This window comes from Alligator sinensis, unplaced genomic scaffold, assembly GCF_000455745.1.
Source record: "Alligator sinensis unplaced genomic scaffold, ASM45574v1 scaffold215_3, whole genome shotgun sequence".
Taxonomy (NCBI): Eukaryota; Metazoa; Chordata; order Crocodylia; family Alligatoridae; genus Alligator; species Alligator sinensis.
The window spans coordinates 99,005-117,431 of NW_005842175.1; the positions used below are offsets into that span (position 1 = coordinate 99,005).

The 18,427-nt window shown below is 49.4% G+C and overlaps 2 protein-coding genes across 2 annotated transcripts in view; one reads left to right on the forward strand and one right to left on the reverse strand.

The window, feature by feature from the left end:
- The first annotated feature begins 2,008 nt into the window (after positions 1 to 2,008).
- On the forward strand, positions 2,009 to 8,351 carry CUNH22orf23 (chromosome unknown C22orf23 homolog). The gene is made up of 6 exons (XM_006025949.3): positions 2,009 to 2,118; positions 3,489 to 3,551; positions 4,077 to 4,265; positions 5,300 to 5,431; positions 6,339 to 6,439; positions 7,137 to 8,351. The coding sequence occupies exons 1-6, from the start codon at positions 2,013 to 2,015 to the stop codon at positions 7,239 to 7,241; spliced, it is 696 nt and encodes a 231-aa protein (XP_006026011.1). The 5' UTR covers positions 2,009 to 2,012; the 3' UTR covers positions 7,242 to 8,351.
- Positions 8,352 to 8,743: 392 nt separating this feature from the next.
- The window catches only part of MICALL1 (MICAL like 1), a 30,477-nt gene continuing 20,793 nt past the window's right edge, over positions 8,744 to 18,427 (reverse strand). Inside the window, exons 9-17 of the mRNA XM_025206891.1 lie at positions 17,796 to 18,169; positions 16,962 to 17,440; positions 15,850 to 15,984; positions 14,571 to 14,697; positions 14,002 to 14,092; positions 12,579 to 12,652; positions 12,015 to 12,129; positions 11,390 to 11,436; positions 8,744 to 10,637 (exon numbers count right to left, since the gene is read on the reverse strand). Coding sequence (XP_025062676.1) covers positions 10,516 to 10,637; positions 11,390 to 11,436; positions 12,015 to 12,129; positions 12,579 to 12,652; positions 14,002 to 14,092; positions 14,571 to 14,697; positions 15,850 to 15,984; positions 16,962 to 17,440; positions 17,796 to 18,169 — 1,564 coding nt within the window. The 3' untranslated portion in view covers positions 8,744 to 10,515. The remainder of the gene's footprint in view (positions 10,638 to 11,389; positions 11,437 to 12,014; positions 12,130 to 12,578; positions 12,653 to 14,001; positions 14,093 to 14,570; positions 14,698 to 15,849; positions 15,985 to 16,961; positions 17,441 to 17,795; positions 18,170 to 18,427) is intronic.

Here is an 18,427-nt window from a genome sequence, read left to right on the forward strand (position 1 = left end):
ACCTGCCCCCAGCGGGGTGGGGGGGCGCTCCTCAGCTGCGGGGTGTTGCTTTTAGCAAACCTAGCAGCTCTTACCATATTTCTCACATATAATGTACACACCAGTTTCCAGCAGAGTGTCTTTTTTTTGGGGTGGGGGGAGTGTGTGTTTTATGCGACGAAATCAGGTACTATCGTGTTTCGTCAGGCGGCTCGATGGAAGGAGAAGGGTGGCTGTCCTCTAGCAAGTGGTGGGAGTTGCACATTGCTAAGGGTTTGAAGGCTGGGCCAGCAGACTTAAGCTTAGATGGTCAGGACAGATGGCAAACCCATACCTGCTCGGGGCGGGAGGGCCGCGGATCCCCTGCCCTCAGATCTCCCGTGTAGGAATGGGGGAGCACCCACGCGCGTATCTGAGCAGGGCTTCATAGGCACTCCAGAGGGTTACAGCCGTTTGCAGCTGAACGTACGTTTGCCACCATCACCGAGGGGACAGTCAAAGAGAGGATGGGGACTCCCAGCTGTTGAAGAACTAGGGTAATTCAGGCTAGGGACAGACATTCAACAAGCCTGAGCCTGAACTGATTCAATCTTTGCAGGTTAGGCTAACCTGGCTAGGCTGAACTGGTTTGTAAGCGTACAGACGTTAACTCTGGACTGAGGAAATTCAGGCACATGCCTGCAGTGGCTCAGGCTAGAAGCCGGGGGGCGGGGGGCGGCTAGATTAGCCCTCCCTTCTCTTCCACTATGCTGAGCTAAGTGGGGTGTGGCCAGGCCTGGGCAGGCTGAGTATGACTGGGGAGAGGTTTAAACCCCCACCCTGGTCTTCAGGGACCCCAGCCGGGGTCTGCCTGGCTTTTCCCCCCTGCTTGGGGCTCAGCATGGCCCGGGACCCCCAGAGTCACCCTCCCAGCCAGGGGGCAATCCCGCTGCACCTTCCCAGCTGCTGGGGCCAGGATCTTGCTTGCAGCAGTGCAGGAGCAAAAGCCAGATTGGGGGAAGGGAGGGGAACAAAACAGCCCCAAGCCCAAATGGGGACATGCGCAGAAGGATCCCCCCCCACCCCCGCTTCCTGATCAGTGATGGAGCCAGCAGGGAGTTGCACAGCATTTACTTACACAGCAGGGAGTTACACAGTGTTTATCAGCCCATCAAGAAAACAAAAGCCTCTCTCATTAGTTCAAGCTCTTAATTTAGTTCCAAAAGCCCTAAGCAGACACTGTCCTGTCTGCCTTACACAGACACCTCTCAACATTAGCTAGCATACCATATACTGGCTACAATCCATGCTGTGGCAGAGGGAGCAGCATCTGGGTTGCTGGGGGAGTCTGGTTTAACTTATACCAGCAAGGGGTCTAGGACAGACATTGCATAAACCAGTTTGACCCAAATCAGTTAAAAGTCTGATACTACATTCAACCAGGTTTATCTCAAGCCGGTTTCAGCCATTTTCAAATGGGTTTATGTGCACTGAACGTCTGTTCTGTTACAGGTTTAAACCAGTTTCTGGTCACTTAAACCGGTTTATGTGTAATGTCTGTCCCTAGCCCAAAAGTCAAGATTTCAAGGCATTATATTCAATTAAATATAAAGGCTAATGCAGAGGGACTGACGACTGTATGTTACAGGGGTGCTCAATGTTCAGCCCACGGCTTTCCATGGGTTGGGAAATTTAGCCAAATTCCCAAACCCCAAACCCTGCACGGCTCATTGGAGCTGGGCTGCACTCTCTCCCCACAACAGGTCTGGCCTATGCCCCTTCCTGCCCACATCTGGATTGGACCTGCCACCCACCTCCCTCCGCACACCCGCATGGAGCCCGCAGTGCCCATGATGGGTCCCATATAGGGACCATTGGCTAGATTCAGACCATGGACAAAAGAGGCACTGTCCATCTGCCCCACTGGGGAACAAGACTGAGCATCACTGATATATTAGGATCCTGGAATGAATGAGGATTGTTGAGTTGAGTTGCTAGCAGTTGAAGATGATTTACTGTTTTTCTGCCTACACTGTCATTTTCAGGGTTTCACAATGTCATCTCAGCAGGGAAGAAGAGTAGATGTGTGGAAAGGAACAGGGGTCTGGCATTCTCCTGGAACTACTTCTTACAGCCAAGAAACACAGGAGCTCCTGAAAGGTAATGGGAGGGTGGTGTGGAGTTGAGAACACAAGGGAGGCCATAAGTCTTTTGAGACTGCTGTCTTGCTTCCTGTCTTGTTGCATTGTATTTTGTGTAGGTTTTTGTATAACGCTCACCGTGGTTGTATGCGGATCTGACTGTTATTCCATGTGTTGCAGGCATATATGCATTCAGAAAAAAAATCCCTGTCAACCTCAAACATTTCACTACATACACAATACTCCCTCTAGGTGTGAGGAGAGAAAATGGACCACTCATGAGAAATGTTATTTATATTGCTTAATGCACTGCTGGAAGACATACAGATGCTACAAGTGGTAAAAGAAACTGCACGGAATAGAGAGAGCTCTACTAGCCCATGCTGCTTAAACTGCCTTTCCTATACCCACTCACTCATCTTGCTTCCTCTTCCCATTCATATCAAACCCAGAGACTGTTTCTGTTCCATCTTTCTCTCTCGTGGTAACACACAAGCTGTTTTAACTCCCCCTGACCTAAGTAAAGGCATTGCTTTTTCTCCATAGCTATGCCATTCTGCACCCTTCCCTTTCTTGGTGAATGCAACCTCTTGCCTCATGTTTAGTCTGCAAGCTTTTCAGGCCAGGGACAGTCTTCTGTATATGTCTTGTAAAGTGTCTGTCTAATCCAACCAGTTTATCTGTCTCTCTGTCTTACATAACACCCATCACCAAGGATACTTACGGATGCTGGCACATACTAAGTAATAACCCACTTTTGTAACCCTTCTTCAACAGTTGCCAAAGCGAAAGGCAAAAATCTCGTTATTGCAGTTAATCAGTTAAAAGATAATGACTGATGGCTCCCTTGATTCTCTCTCTTTCTCACTTCTGTCACTGCAAAGCCTGGTATCATTTGCTTCCAAACCTGGGAGAAATTTTACCTCCACCCGACCTTCTGTACCATTTTAAAGCCAAAGCTGATTTTTCTTTGGAGACAACTGCCTCTTGGCTTTATAGTGGAAACATAAAAGTTTAAACCTTACCTTATGTGAAGAGGCCTTTCTCCAGTGACCATCATATATGCTTTCTTGAAACTTTTGAAACAGTTTGTGTCAGTAATAGCTCACAACAGAATTCTACAAGCTAATTAGTTGCAGTGAAAAAATCATTCCCTTTGCTCTCACTGTATATTTGCCGTTTTTTTTAATTGTGTTCTGATTGGAAATGGTAGATGGAAATCAGGAGCCTCTAATTTTTACAATCAAGGCACTTTCATTAGGGGCATAAATCTGGATTAGAAATTAGTTGGATTAAATATGGATTAGTTGTTTAAAGTGGGCAGATAATTCCACAGGCCAGAGGTGTTGTATACTGGTTGGACCTTTACTGATGGTTCTTGTGTTTCAGTGATGATGCGGGAATGCAGACTTACTAATTTCCAGAAACGCCACCTTATGGACTGCATAAAACGTGAGTGATGTCTGTTTTCCTTGCTCACACCCACACCTACACACTCTATCTTGTGCAGGTTTCTTAATAACCTGTTCCTAATCCTTTTAGCCATGTTTCAGCTGCTGTGGTGAAGAATTCAGAGTAGTGGAGAATTCAGTGAATAATTCACCTCTGATGAGATGCATAGATCCAAAAATTAAAGCAAGGAGCAAATGCTTTGAAGCAAATGCTTTCTTTCCAGAAAGCATTTGCCTGTAAATGGGAGAAGAGGCACAAAAGCCCACTGGCAAGAAATGGCAGTAGAGAAATGTCTTTCTTTTCTACATTAGGCACAGCTCGGGTATTTCCATCTCCATCTCATACAGAGACAGTGAAATCAGCCCAGGGAATGGGACATAGTTCTGATGCTCCCACAGGTCACAGCACAACACTAACCCTTGCCTTTCTACAGACCTGGGATTTTTGCCAAAGATGTCTAGAGCTGTTATCAAGCTGCAGACCCCTCTGTGTCTGACATACTAGTGTCTTTCCTTCTTTCCCCAGGAGGTGATGCTCTGCCCATCCACTGCAACCCAACCTCCAGCAAAAGGCCAGAGCTTGCAAAGCCCACTTCTTCTCCACCAAAGCCTTGTCTGCCAGTGAGCTTGCTGGCTAGACCCCATCTCCGACCTGCCAAGGCCTGCCAGGCAGGCAATGCCTACACCCGAGATAAATTCAAACCAAAGGTCACTCGTAAGTGAGCAAGCCCTGCTCAGGGATAAGTCTCTCTGCTAAGTCCCTCCCTTCATCTCACTTTCTCCCTTTTTTTTTTGCTCCTTCATTAGTAGGTGGCCCTCACCTCTTTTATCTTATCCCAGTCCTGCCTGCTGGCTGGGAGCCTAAGGTGATTCGTTGGTGGGGGCTTGCTTTAATTTTTGTCAAGGTAGTTTTGCCATACCATGCAGCTTACACATTTGCATCACTGATGCAAGCGTTGCTGGGCTTTTTGCTGTGAACACAATATAAATACTGCAAGCACTGTACTGCATGGTAATACTTAAGACACCAACAGAAAGGGTGGCTAGCCATTTAAATCATACAAACACTGCCAAAATGCCATTGATTTCAATACTAACAGTACTGCTTAAGCAGAGTGCAGCATGTCTGCCAATTTCTGTGGGGACAGCAACCTCTCAGCTGCTCACCTCATTAAGTCTTCTTACCTTGTTACCAGGAATACCATGCCTCTAATAGCAGGCTTGAAATTCATAGGCTGTAGGAGTTGCAAGGCTGGTAATGGCACTGGCATCATGTGATTTGGGCTAAAAGGGTTGGCTTTCTACTCTTCGTGTCAGGCAAATTCCTGGTCCATACAATCATAGCAGGGTTGGAAGGAACCTCAGGAGGTTGCATCTGGTCCACCCTCCTGCTCCAGGCAGGATCAGCAGTCTCTCTAAACCATCCTACTCATGTGTTTTTCTAACCTTTTCCTAAAGCTGCCTGAAGAACCTTTTTGAACAATTAGCAGACACAGTGCCCCAAAACCACCAATACCCTAACCTGTTGGGTAAAGCAAAGGGATGAGGGCACTGTCAGTTGCCAAATAAGGTTGCTTTATGGGGCTTAGACTGATGGTATGGGAATGCACTGCCATATGCATGATATTTCCCAAGCTGTTATTTATATAGAAACTGTATGTGGCTAGGCCTTGCATTCAGTAGGCCCTTGGTGGAGAGACAGCACTGCTGTCTCAGTTCTCTAGTGACTTGCATTTTGGGCTTCCACAGGAGACTTGGAGAGGGAAAAGCAAAGGCTCCAGAACATCTTGGCAACTGGGAACGACAAGGAGGAACACAAACCACAGCAGAAGCCAGTGCAGAAAAAGGAGGAGATACCTGAACCTGACCGGTTTGAAGAATGTACATAAGAAATAGGCTGGGGCACAAGAGTTGGCTCTTGACTAGATGCAGGGGGTCAGGATATGTGTCCCTGTAATCTCACCTTTATTGGGGCAGGTGGAACATCGCTTTTGGCCTCCTCTCTGCCAGAGAAGATTTGCTACCCCTGTCCATCCGTTTAGTGGAGACACTGCGTATACCAGCAAGAGAGGCTTTGGCAGACCTAACTGGCACCGATTCCCTGAAATGAAGAAGCTGAGGCCTGTCAGCAGCATGGTGCTATTGTGTGTGTAAAACACACACACTGGCAGTAGCAGTGGCTGTGGGGGCTCTAGGGAAAGGGTTCCCAGTGCTGGCAGGTTGCTCTTACCAGGTGTTGTTGTAATTAGGTGCTGACTACTGATAAAAGGGCTTGGTGATTCATAGGAGAAATTCAAGCGAAAAGCCCAGTTATTTTTTTGGTGGTATAACTGCATGCAGACTAGGGTCATTGCCAGCATAGCTGTGTCGGTCAGGCTGCGTTGCTTTCACACTTCTAACCAAGCTATCCCAGTAAGACTTAAGTGATGACCAGACCTTTGGTGAAACATTGCTCTTTTTTGCCATGCAGGTTCTTCTAGAGTGGCAGAGTCTTGCCTATGATTTCCCTGGGCACTGAATAAGCTCTACCTCCCTCCTGCCAGACTAGCCTACATATGAATTGAGCTTGACATCCTGGGAAGAAAGAGAGAGGAATGGCACTTGTATCTTTAAATGCATGACCACAGTGATAGGGGCCATGCAGCTGTCATTCTAGAGATTGTCTCTATCCTTTCGAGGCTTTTGTTCTAAGAGGGCTGGGAAGGCGGGGGAGGGTTGCAGAGTTAACTAATAATGCTGCATTCCCACTTTTGATTCCTGCTTCCGTATCGCTTGCTCTGGTGCTCAGTGGTGAATGAAATTCAAGAGAGGAAGGAGTTCCTGGAGGAGATGGTGGCTCTGGGACAGGACAGGAAGTACCGAGGGATCATTCTCACTGAAATCTCGCAGGTACCTTAGAAACCTCTCTGGTGTCTGCAGGAGGAACCCAAATGATAGAGAATCTCAGACCCAGGATAGGTGTAACATTTCTCCTGGTGTATGAAAGTAAGAGACAGATGATGCAGACCCATAAATGGGGTAACTGCTCCTCTGATGGAAAAATCACCCCTAAAAGAACTGGGGAAAACTCTGCAAGTGTATGTTATGCTGATTTAGATTTTGTCTGTTCACATCCATCTGGAGGGAGTTGAAGGAACAAAGACTCTTGAGCTGTTCCTGTGCTGCCTAAGTGTCAAGAGTAATAGTCACCCACTGTGCACAGGTACTTCTGGATAACTGTATGTCTGTCCATTGCTGATCTGAGTGCAATTTACATCAGAATAGAACCCTGGTATCTGTACACCAGGTATATGTTAGTCTAGGACCTGAATGTTAAGATCTGTATCTACTGACTGGAACTGGGGAGAGGGGAGGGGACAGAGAACCCACTTTCTTTTTCATGAGATGATGTAGAGAGACATTTATTTTTTTAGTGGAGGGTAGTGGGAAGAAGGAGGGTAGAAGAAGCAGCTGAGGTGAGAGTCTTTCAAGCCCCTTCCTTATTTCAGTATGTAATTTAATAGAAGATCCCTCCAACCTTACATGTGGCAGGAAATAACAGCTCTTGGCATTCTTACTAGCTCAGCTCTTTCCTTGTTCTGTGCAGAAACTGCGGGAGATGGAGATCATTGACAAGAACAGGAACAAGGAAGCAAGAGAGGCAATGGCTACAAACCTTCCTGTAGGGAGCCAGTCTGATTCCCAGAGCTAGGCTACGAATGCAGAGCATTCCCACCCATTCTTTCCTTGGTCTTCCAGCAACTTTTGGAAGGTCAGAAACTGGCCTGAACCTGTCCATCTATAGCAGATGCTCTGGAAGAAACATCAGTGCCACCTGCTGCATAGAGCCAAGCATAGGGCAGGGACGTTATGGATAGCATAGGAGAAAGACTTTGTAAAATCTTCTCCACTTACTAGCCTTCTTTCTCCATGGGTGCATTTTGTAGTAGAGTGTTAGATGCCTGGGGACCTCAATCAGGGAATCAGAATTTTGTCGTGTGAAGCCACAGGAGATGAAGACCAGTGATGCTGCAGTGACCTTTGAAATAGAATAAAGGAAGGCCCCCTTCCACCTTCTATATACACCCTAAGGGGGCAGGACACAGCTTTCCTGCAGAACAGGCACCCAGATGGAAAATACCTTTTCTATAATCCTTGGGGGAAGGAATCTGCGGTTATTTCTGTACGTTAGTATATTACCTCCACCCACATTAGCCTGCATTACCACTTCTGTCAGTACAACTCTGGAAAGAAACCATGTCAACTGCTACCACATAGCTGACAAGGACCAACCATGTGGACTCACATAAATACAAACCTTGAATTTGAACATAAATACAAACCCTGAATTTGACAGTACCACAGTTCAGTGAGATTTCGTGTATATGGGACCTCCTCTCCTCCTCAGCCAATGAAATGTGCAGGCTCAGGTAGGCTGCTGTGCTGGGTTGGGAAAGAGGAGGTATGCCACTCAGGCTTCACAGCTTGGGAAGGTCTTAGCTCAATGGTCCCTTGTCCTTTCTGAAGCATCTTAACACAGAATAGACACAATCCTGTAGTTGTTTTGGGGGAGGCAAGATGTTTGTAGAGAATGGCCAGATAAGACCACGGGGTCATCTGGTGTGATGCCCAGGATAATAAAAACTCCAAGAATTTCATCCAGCTACTTCTGAATTGACACCAGTTTAGGGAGTCCTTTCAGTGGGTCTCTGAATCCTCAGTCTCCTCCCTTCCTTTGCTTCAGGCACTCAGCCTGCCTATACACATACTTGGGGGTGGGCTGGGGCCATTTTAATTAGAGCAGTTCTTGGACAGCAGCTAATCAAAACGGCTCACCATCACATGTATTAAGCCCCTGCATGTTTCAGAACTGCTGTAGGATGCTTTATCTAAGGCTCATTCGATGAGGTATAGATGAGGTATAGATAAAGTGTCCCTGCAGCCATTTTTAAACGTGCAGGGGCTTAATACATGTGATGGTGAGGTGATGCTGGAGTTTTCCAATTAGAATGCGGAGCAGACTAGATTAATCGAGTCTGCTCCAACACATTCCAATTAGAACGTGAATGAGCATGTCTGTCAGCAACCTCAGCTACTTGTCTGTGTGCTTCTGTGAACCTCCATAAGAGGGCAGCCTGAAAGTTGGGGCTCAGACCTGAAACCCTGCAGCAACGCAAGCGCAGGACACGCTAAGGAAGATAAGGCAGCAGCATATACGTAACTCCAACATTTTATTTTTCTGCAGATGAATGGAAATCCCAGAGTTAGTACAGTGTAATAATTTATAAATCAAAATACCAATGAGGAAGGGGGAGTCAGGCTGCAGCAATCCCAATGGCCTTTGGCAACAGTGACTTGACAGCAGGCTGCAAAGCCTGTCAGTTTGCTTTGCTTTGGAGGGGATGTGCAGTGAGCTCTCCCCTCTAGCCACTTCTCCTGGCTCAGCCAGTTGGGGGTTGCCAGGGTGAGAATGGGAGTGCCTTTCCATTGCCAGGGGGCCAAGCATCCTGCCCCCACCAATAGTGGCAGCCCCAGGAGCCATGGTGAACTCAGATCCCTCAGCGTTCTTGTAAACAGGGATCCCTTTATAAAAACAGGCACCGGCAATGGGCCAAGACACTGCTGGAAATGAGTATGGTTTGGATGAAGCCCACAGGATCTGGAGACGGGACTGCAGCAGTTTGCTCTGGGCTGGTAGTCTACTCTGCTAAGGAGAAGGCAAGACAAACAGCTGACCAACTGACACCCACAAGACTCCATGTCTAACTCAGACCAATCAAACAATTCAATAAATAGCATCTCTCCTCTGAGGAGAAGGCAGAAGAAAGAAGGGAGGATGGGAAGAGCACTCTACACACACACAAACAAATGAAGGTTTTAAAAAGCAGGGAAGGGAGTTGGATTTCATCTTGGAAAGACTACCAAACTTCCTTTGCAATCTTTAAAAGTATATACAGGCAAAGCCAGCGCACGCCCAGGGATCCCTATCCCATTTCCCACACTGGCTGAGGGTGGCCCCAGCGAGCAGCTAACCAGATAATTTCACTGGTGCTGAATAGTCTTGTACTTCTCTTCCCTCCCCTGGGTAAGGAATGTGCCTCCCCTCCCAGAAAAGGCAGCAGAGTGGGTCTAGTTAGCAGCATCAGGGAGGGTTAGATGCCCTGAGTGGGATAACTCAGCTACAGCCAGTGGACCTCAAGTAGTCCCATCCCTTTACGTGCTGCCTGTGGCCCTGGAATTGATCCCTATCAGCCTGGAGGCTCCTGGGGTGTCTGCCCCCAGTGCTGCAGGGAGCTCAGAACAGGGCACTTTTTGTTTTCTTTTTTGGTTATTTGTTTAGGACCTTGTAACACAGGAATGTTTCCTGAATTGTAGTTTATGCCAATTAAATGACAACCCTGTGTGCACACACCCAGAGCTTCAAACACAACATGGCTAGGAGAATTTAGACAGCAAAGGAAAGAGCTGGAGGTCAGGGAGGGATAGCTAGGTCCACTGGCCCCAAGGCAGTGGGTACGAGGCACATGTGACTATCACAGTTAGAGGGAGAGGTGAGGGCCATTAGTGCAAGTTTCCCATAAACCCCCAAATCCTTTCCTTGCTGTTCGTGCATACATAGACACACACAACAGGGTAACATATCTCCTAAAGCTTTTCATCCTCTTCCCCCCCCACCAAGGGTTTGTGTGTGGAGGGGAGGGAACACAGTAGCTTTTTCCCTCAGGGCAGCTCCCCACAGTATGAGGAAAGGGGAGCACAGTTGATCAGACCCGCCATGCCTCTCCCCCATTTGGGCAGACCCACATCTGTGGCTGAAAAACTGACTGAGCTCCCACAGGGGGAAGCCAGTGTTGGGACTGCTTGGGGACGATGAGCAGGGAGGCACAGCTTCAGGGGTGGCAGCCCCTTTGGCAGGGATCCGGCCAGCTGCAGGGAAAGCTGACGGGCAGCAGTGGATCCACCCTCGCTTCTGGCCTTCTCCTGCTCTAGGTCTTTTCCTTGGGTGACTTGCTCTTTGACTCCTGTTTGTTGCCAAGCAGCTTGAGCACCTTCAGGGGTTTGAACTTTCCTTTCTTCTTGCCCTCAGCCTCAGCTTCCTTGTGAAATTCTGCAGGAGAAGTGCCATAGGAGGTTATTGCCTACAGGATGGGGCCCATGGATGATGCACACACGCTGCTGCCTACAAGCCCCACTCCCCACGTAACTGAGACTGCAGCATGAGTTCCCCTGGGAGCTGAGGACAGTCACACATTTGACCAACTTTCTGCCCTAAAAGTACTGTGATGCCCTTGACTCCTTGAACACAAGCACAGAGCAATGCTGACATATATAATACATCAGAACATTCCCAAATGGCTCTCTGCACTCCTCTGTGGGGAGAGGATGAGAATGTGTGACAGGCATTCACACCACTTCAGGCACTACCAAAAGGTGCAGTATGAGAACTTATACAGAACAGGATAAATCCCAAGCCAAACACCCCCACCCCCGCAAAAACACTTTTATACGTGTTCCAGGGGGGGCAGCACTTTAATTAGAGCTGTTCTGAGAGCTGCTCTAATTAAAAGCACCCCAGCATCTCATGTATCAGCATCCCTGCACTTAAAAATGGTGGCAGGGGCACTTGAGCTAAAGTACCCCCACCACCATCTTTAAGTGCAGGGAGACTGATATGTGAGACACAGGAGGCTGCTGGAGCATGATAGTTACCATGTTCCAGCAGACTCAATCAATCTGCTGCTCCAACGCAGTGTCAGAGCAGTCTCTCCTCTCATGTACAGGCACCCATCTACACTAACTGTTTATTCTGCCCTGTGCTGGGGGGAGAACCAGGACCCTGAAGCCCTCTTCCTCACTTACCTTTCTTTTTAATCATAGCTTCCAACATTTTATCCTCCTCTTCCTCTCTGAAAGAAACAGAAAGAAACTGATGAGAGATTCTATCCCAAAGACATCCACCATAGCATTGGTTCAGGAAAGAGAGCCCCCCCCAGCTCTTAAGCTGTGACAGGAGTGGTGGGGGGTGGGGTCCACCTGTGTCCCATGATTCTTTGCCACATATGCCTGTACCAGGACAGACGTCATTCCAGACAAACTCCTTGCCACCCCCACGAACCATGAACACTGATTCACAGGAACAGGGCCTGGGCAATCATGGGGAAGGTCTGTCAATAACAATAAAACCTCAGAGTCTCTCTCTCTCTAGTGCACATTCCCCGCATCAAGGTGACAGGTGCCATCTTTTCTGTAGTGTCAACTGCATGGGGCAGTGGCATAGTTATGCAGCCGGGTGCCCAGGGCACAGGGGCAGTGGTGACTTCTGGTTGCCACTGTGTCACCAGCATAACCACGTTGCTGTTTTTCACTCACCCCCCCAAAAAGTGTCCAGAGCAGTTGCCCTAGCTGCCCTGCCCTAGTTATACCACTGGACTGGGGTTACAAAGGTAGCCAGGTTTCTAGCTAGATCCCTCGTCCCCTGAGTTACCTTTGCCGATCCTCATCCAAGCAGTTGACAATGGCATTACGTTGTTCAATGATGGTCACCAGCTCTTCCATCAGCACCTTCTCCCTTGCACGGTCCTCCTCTGTCCACTCCTTATCTACAGTCCAAAGAAAGCCCAAGGGATTAAAACAACTCAGCTTCCTCTGAAGCATGGAGCCCCAGGCTGAGAATTAAGCAGTCATACAGGAGACCTGGGTTTGATTCCCATCTGGTCTCATCTGGCAGGACTGGTGTAGTGAGGAGCGCTACAGAGGCTTAGTCCAGCAGGTGGCACCCTGTACCTCTACTGCAGTTCAGACTAAGGGCCTCCGCCTGCCTGGGCCATGCATGTAATCCATGCAGCTGCTCAGGAACTGGGACAAGAAAGGAGTTTCTCATGTTGCTCAACTGTGCAACTTGCAGTCAGGGGAGCACTGAAATTCCTCAAAAAGGGAGTTCTATATAGTCCCCCTCACCCACAGACTCACCACAACCAAGGGTCTATCAGGCACTGGAGAGAGACAGGACCTGCTCCAGATGGTACTCTGCCAGGACAATGAGACTTACCAGGCTTATTGAGAAGGCATCGCAGTTCATACTCCACATCTGCTTGATGTTGCTCCAGGTTCTGCTGCTTAAAACTACAAGGGAAAAGAATTACTACTGCAAAACCACTACATGGCTAAGAGACCCGTCTGTGAGGCAGTGTCTCCTTGTAAGGAAGGCAGGCCCACAGAGGTCAGGCTGGAAATGTATAGCTGCAGCCCCAACCCCACCCAGCAAAAGACAGGTAATCAAGGGGGGCACCAGTCCTAGCTGCAGTCTCGTCTAGTGGGACAGATGTAGGAGTGGTGGCTCCTGGCCTCTTCCAGGAGATGGCACCATAGGAGCTCACACTATGGGGATGCTCCTTTTAGCTAGTTAGTTCTAAGTCCATCTGGACTCAGGGAAAAGGTTGTAATACTCCTTCCACCTCTTGCCAGCCTTGGCCACTTTTTGGGAAGGCTTCAGCTTAACTGAAGAAGTATTGCTAAAGCAGATGCCCCACAGCCTGTTTCTCAATGACTGCCAAGGAACCTTTGCGGTCTTCACAACTAGCCTGGTCAGTACAGTAAAGAAAGCAATTAACCTAGCAAAGGAAGCAAAAAGCCTGACAGGAAACCTCATACAAGAAGACTCTAAAGAAATTTTTATTTGTAATAAATAAATCGATTGTGGTATGTTATAGTGCTAGCTTAAAAATGTTAGTGGTAGTGATTGATTTAATCAAATTATTAGATGTGTGTGTGTGTGTGCACGCATGCGCACACATGCTATAATAGATACATTTCATTAAGTTTCTTAGATAAACTGTAAACACAAAAGCAGCCTTATTAGACAAGACCTCAAACAGAGATTAAAAGCCAACAGGAGGAGGACAAGCAACATTCCAAAATGGTGAAGGAAGGAGGTGAGAAATCATTCCTTCCAAAAAGGAATATTCCCAAGGACAAAATCCCAGCTAACCGACACTTTTCAGGGACACGCCGATCCAGTCTAGCTCTCAGTGAAACAAAAGACATTTAAATAAACCAATGAGATTGTGCTAGAGCAAACCCTGTGTAAATATGTGGTATGAACAGGAGGGAAGATAGGAAAACTCAGGGGATCCATGCAGACCTGCTGCCAGTCTGTGTGCCATCCTCCTTCCTGTCCTGCGTCTCCCCAGGTGGTACTGGTGAGCATCTACCTTGTCCCACTGCAGCTGGTCAAATGGACACTGGGACAAGTGTTTATTCTTGTGCTGTGAGGTGTACACAATACAAGTCCTGGCTACAGACCTGTTCTCCTGCTTGTAAATGTAACCAGCCTACCAGTACACCTGTAATCCAGGGAGCACATCTCCCCAGGGCTGGGATGGGCTCTCTAGGAAAGCATGCTCTAACCTGGGACCAGAGGGACTCTTCCCAGTCCCAGCTGCTGTGCTTCAGGGTGTTCCCCCCTCACTTACATGTAGATGAGCTCAGACTCACGGCGCACCAGCATGTGCTTCTCGTGGATGAGTTTGAACCAGTCCACCAGTAGTGTGTCCTCGGGGCTATCTGCCAATCAAATCCAGCAGAGAAAGAGAGGTCATAGATATTCCCCAAGACCTCCTCTTCCCACTGTGCAGCAGGCCAGGCCAGGCTTGGCCAAGCTGGAATGAGGATGGTTCACTTAGACTCAATCTGCCCTTAGCAAGCTCCTGAATGCAGGGGAGGTGGAAGGCACTAAGAAATTCACTGCTCTTCCCCGCTTTTCTCCCTGAGTGGAACGGTTCTTGGCTCCCCAGGGAGAGGAGGCAATTCTGATCTGCTGCCTCACAGCCCACCATAAGTGGCATGGCCACCCCCTTCCCCTACAGGAGTTTTCTGATCCTTCACTCCAGTGGCAGGTACTGTTGCTACTTCTCCCTCCTCTCTGCCCCCGTCCCCAACAAGGTTGGCACAGCCCTTACAGGAAGAGTTGTAGCTAAGAGAGTAGGACTATCTCACTCCCTGTCCCTTCTCTCACCCCCTAGGCTAGCACAGCCCACCATACCATTCTCTGTGCTGCGGAGTTTTTCTTCCAGTTCCACCCCTCGATGCTCAAGCTCATCCAGCTGGTGTTCAATGGCATCCATCTCTCCGTAGATATCCTCCTCCGGGATGTACTGATCTGCCTGCACCTGCCAAACCACATGGTAGGACACATATTGCCACGGGCCACCACCTCACTATGCAGCTCCCTGGCTTATTTATATGGGGAAAATTAAGCAGCAGAGCCCCCTGTAGTAACCCTGTGCATGGGGATACATAGCTTGGGATATGTGCAAATTAGTCTTTATTCCAGAACAGAACAGCCCCACTGGGAGCTCCCCTACACTAGCAACTGTGGAAGGGCTTATCCTGACATTGCCATTGGGGTCAGTTTCTCCATACAAATGAGCTCTAAACTCCATCGTCTCCAGCACTGTCTGGTAAACACTGTCTCATTCCCTGAGAGGCAGTGGAAAGGTGCAGGAGAGTCACTATGGTCAAGGAGGGCGCCACTCCCATGGGTTAAAGCACTAGATCTCAAGCTTTTCTGGATCACATTCTCCTTTGTAAGATTATTATGGAGCACACCCCTCTGATTCCGATAACTGCAACACTATCACCACAGCCATGCCAGAACCTCTCCAAGAGCCTAGGAGAGGTAGAGCTGCTCTTCATTTTCCCTTTTTCTTTCTTTTTTTTGTTTATATCTTCCCTTTCCCTTCTGTTTCTCCAATCCTTCATCTAGAAATCTGTCATGTCTTGCCAGGGATAATAAATGTAGCTCAGTTAGACATACTATGTCAAAGGTCATCAGAAGAAACCATTTGCTCCTTCCCAAAAAGGCTGTGGGCACTACCAAAGGGACACACTTGTAGCACACCCATAAAAGTCCCTCTCCCTCCATAGCTCACATGACCCCCCACTTCTTGTGGGGGAGGGGTATATGCGAACACCCCTCTAACTCAGAAGCTTCTCTCTGGAAGCCTGGCAACTGCTGTGCCATGGGCTGGATTGGAAGAAAAGGAGGAACCATTTCATTGCCCACTGTGGGGGAGAAGAGACTAGGATGGGACCTGGGGTGCATGGTTCTAGGCAGCCTGGCCAACACACAGGTCCAAACAAACCCACTGATGACCTGGGTCATGTGGTTTCAGCCAGAGGGTAGGCAATGGGCTCTGCACCTGTCACCTGCATCCTGCAACAGCCAGACATGTGTCCCTCCTACCATCAGGGAGGAAAGCCCAGCCTCAGCAGCCAACACAGAAGTGGCACTTGCCCCCTTGCTCTGCCATGCCCTTTACCTTGCGTTTGATCAGTGGAAAGCCATGCCCTGGTGCAGGAGGGCGCACTGGCTTGGATCCCTTCAGGGGCTTCTTGGCTGAGGGGGAAGCAGCCGGTGACAGCTTCCGGTTGAAGGGGTTTTCTTTGCAGGAAGACTGGGAAAGAGATGAGAAAGAGATGACTCTGGGCCCAAGAAGTGATAAAGCTGATCCCAGGGTAGGTTGCAATGGCTAAGCAGACACTCTCTCACAGCACCGCTCCACTGGGAATTGAGCTGCAGTCACTGAGGCGGTTATCTCACTGGTGCATCCAATCCTTGGTCACACTAATCAGCTTTGGAGCTGTAACCCCCCTCAGAGTAGGAGAGGCAGCCCTGTTCATTCTATCCTAGCTAGTGTCCCTCCTGATGCTACATGCCTCTGGATCAATATTTCTCAGCCCCACTAATTTTAATTTCCATGGATACACATCTCTTCAGGTTGATGGTAAGAATCAAGTCTGATATTGGCCATAACCTCTCACTCTCTCAGCACTGTTAGCCACAGGCCATGGACTACTGTACTAAGCTGCTTCCTTCAGTAAGGTTACATGGCAATGAGTTCCACAGCTCTGCTACATCTTGGATGAAAAGCCATTTCCTTTGAGAAGCATTTCCATGTGTTGTGCTTGCAGAATGTACCTCCTCATTCTTATCCCTGAGACAGGCTGAGTAAGAGCATAGCTGCCCTCTAATGACCACATATCCCAACATGCAGATCTGGTCTGCTTCCAGCGGCCATAATACAAGCCAACAACTATGCACCAATGGGGCAAGGACAGCAGCTGTTTTACTGACAGACAGGGCAGAGTCTCACCCAGCATGGGGATTCCAGAGACATGTCAGGAGCCTGGGAAGTCGCCATGTGAGAGCAGGAAGCTGGGCATGGACAGCATGGCTCTCAGCTTTAGCACACAAGGAACAGTGGAAGCCAGTAAGCAGCTGAAGGCCAGAGGCCTCTTAACAGAACCGACTTCCCCTTCCCTTGAGCATCTCTTTCAGGCCTCTATGGAAGAAAAGTATGTTGAGGGGATGGGGAGTTTGGGAGAGAAGGGACCATGGTCCTTGTCTGCACAAGAAAGCACACAAGCCTACCTTCATCAGTGGCTTGGGTGAGGGGGTATTCGTGAGGGCGCCAGCACCCACATCTGAGGCCAACAGGATAGGAGTGGGGCTAGCCCCAGCAGGAGGCTTTGGGGGGAGTCGGCTGGGGCTGGTCTTCAAGTTGCTGGCAGAAGAGCTCCTGCTGGTCTGCAGGGCCCCACTCTGCACTTCCCCGCTGTAGCTGGCCAGCTCACTGGAGGACGAGAAGGAGGAGTTGGTGGAGAGGCTGGCGGGGGCAGCGGGACTCTCACTGGAAGAGACACTGGTGAGTGGGGCATCTGCACTGCAGGTCTTGGAAGCAGTTGGGGTGTGGACCGTGGGCTCGGAGGAGCTCTTTGGCACTGAGCTCTCATCAGCGTCACCAGCAGTCTTGGCTGAACACTCGGAGTTGATGCTTTCAAGGCTGAGGGCAGGAGACGGAGCAGAGGAGGATGGCTCCGAGTGCGAGAGCCTGGAGATGGGATGGTGAACTACAAAGGGAAGGAAGAGGTCAGAGGGGAATAGAGTAGGAGGAGGCCAAACCTCCTACTCCACCCACACGTAGGAGATGCAGGAGATCCCACCAGGAATAAGGATCCTCTGGCGAGTCTCCACCCTTGGGAGTAGGGGGGAGAGAAGCATCTGGAAGTCTCGGTCCCAGTAAAGCCACCATGGAGGGGAGGACTTGTTCTGCCTTATTGGCAGCTGTGGGTGCTGGTAGACAATAGCTTTGGGGCTGCCCATTCTTGCGGGGGAGGAGGCAGTAGCAGCCCCAAGTGGGAGGGCTGAGCACTGTCCTCTCTACCTCCCTGGTTCCTCTCTGGTCTGGGACAGAAGGGGGCTCACCTAGTGGGGAGGCACTGGGTGCTTTTGGCGCTGGCCGCTTCTTCATCTTGGGGCTGCTGGTGGGCGTGATGCCATACCAGGGATGGATGGGTTTCGCTCCACCCTCGCCCTGCTCCTGGTTTGGTGTGCTCTTGGGCATGGCAGCTTCTTCCTCTTCCTCCTCATCCTCAAAGGGGTTATAGGGTTTGGGTTCGCTGCTGTCAGCTCCACTGCTGCTGTCCTTTGCCTTCACCTCTTCCCCATCCTCCTCCTCTGAAGTCCGGCTTGGGGTCTCTCTGCCGCTGCCTGGTGGGGGTGGAGCTGGCTTCTTTTTGGGTTCAGCCTGCACTAACGCAATCCACGGAGGGTTCTTTGTTCTTGCAGAAGCTCCTGATCTAGTTAAAGGGAAGGCCCGAAACAAGGAAGAAAGAATGATGGGAGGGGAAGGTGGGTGGGAAAAAGGAAGCAGGACAGCAGAGGGAATTCACAGAGCATGGACATCTCAAGCAGGGCATCTGAAAAGCCTTCTCCACCACAGGCCTTATCTGGGCACCAAATATTCATACCCAGGAGCAGGCTGGGCCAGACTGGCCTGACACGCTTCTAAGCCAGGGGAGCTAAAACCTGCTAGTCTCACTAATGAGGTTTGGAAG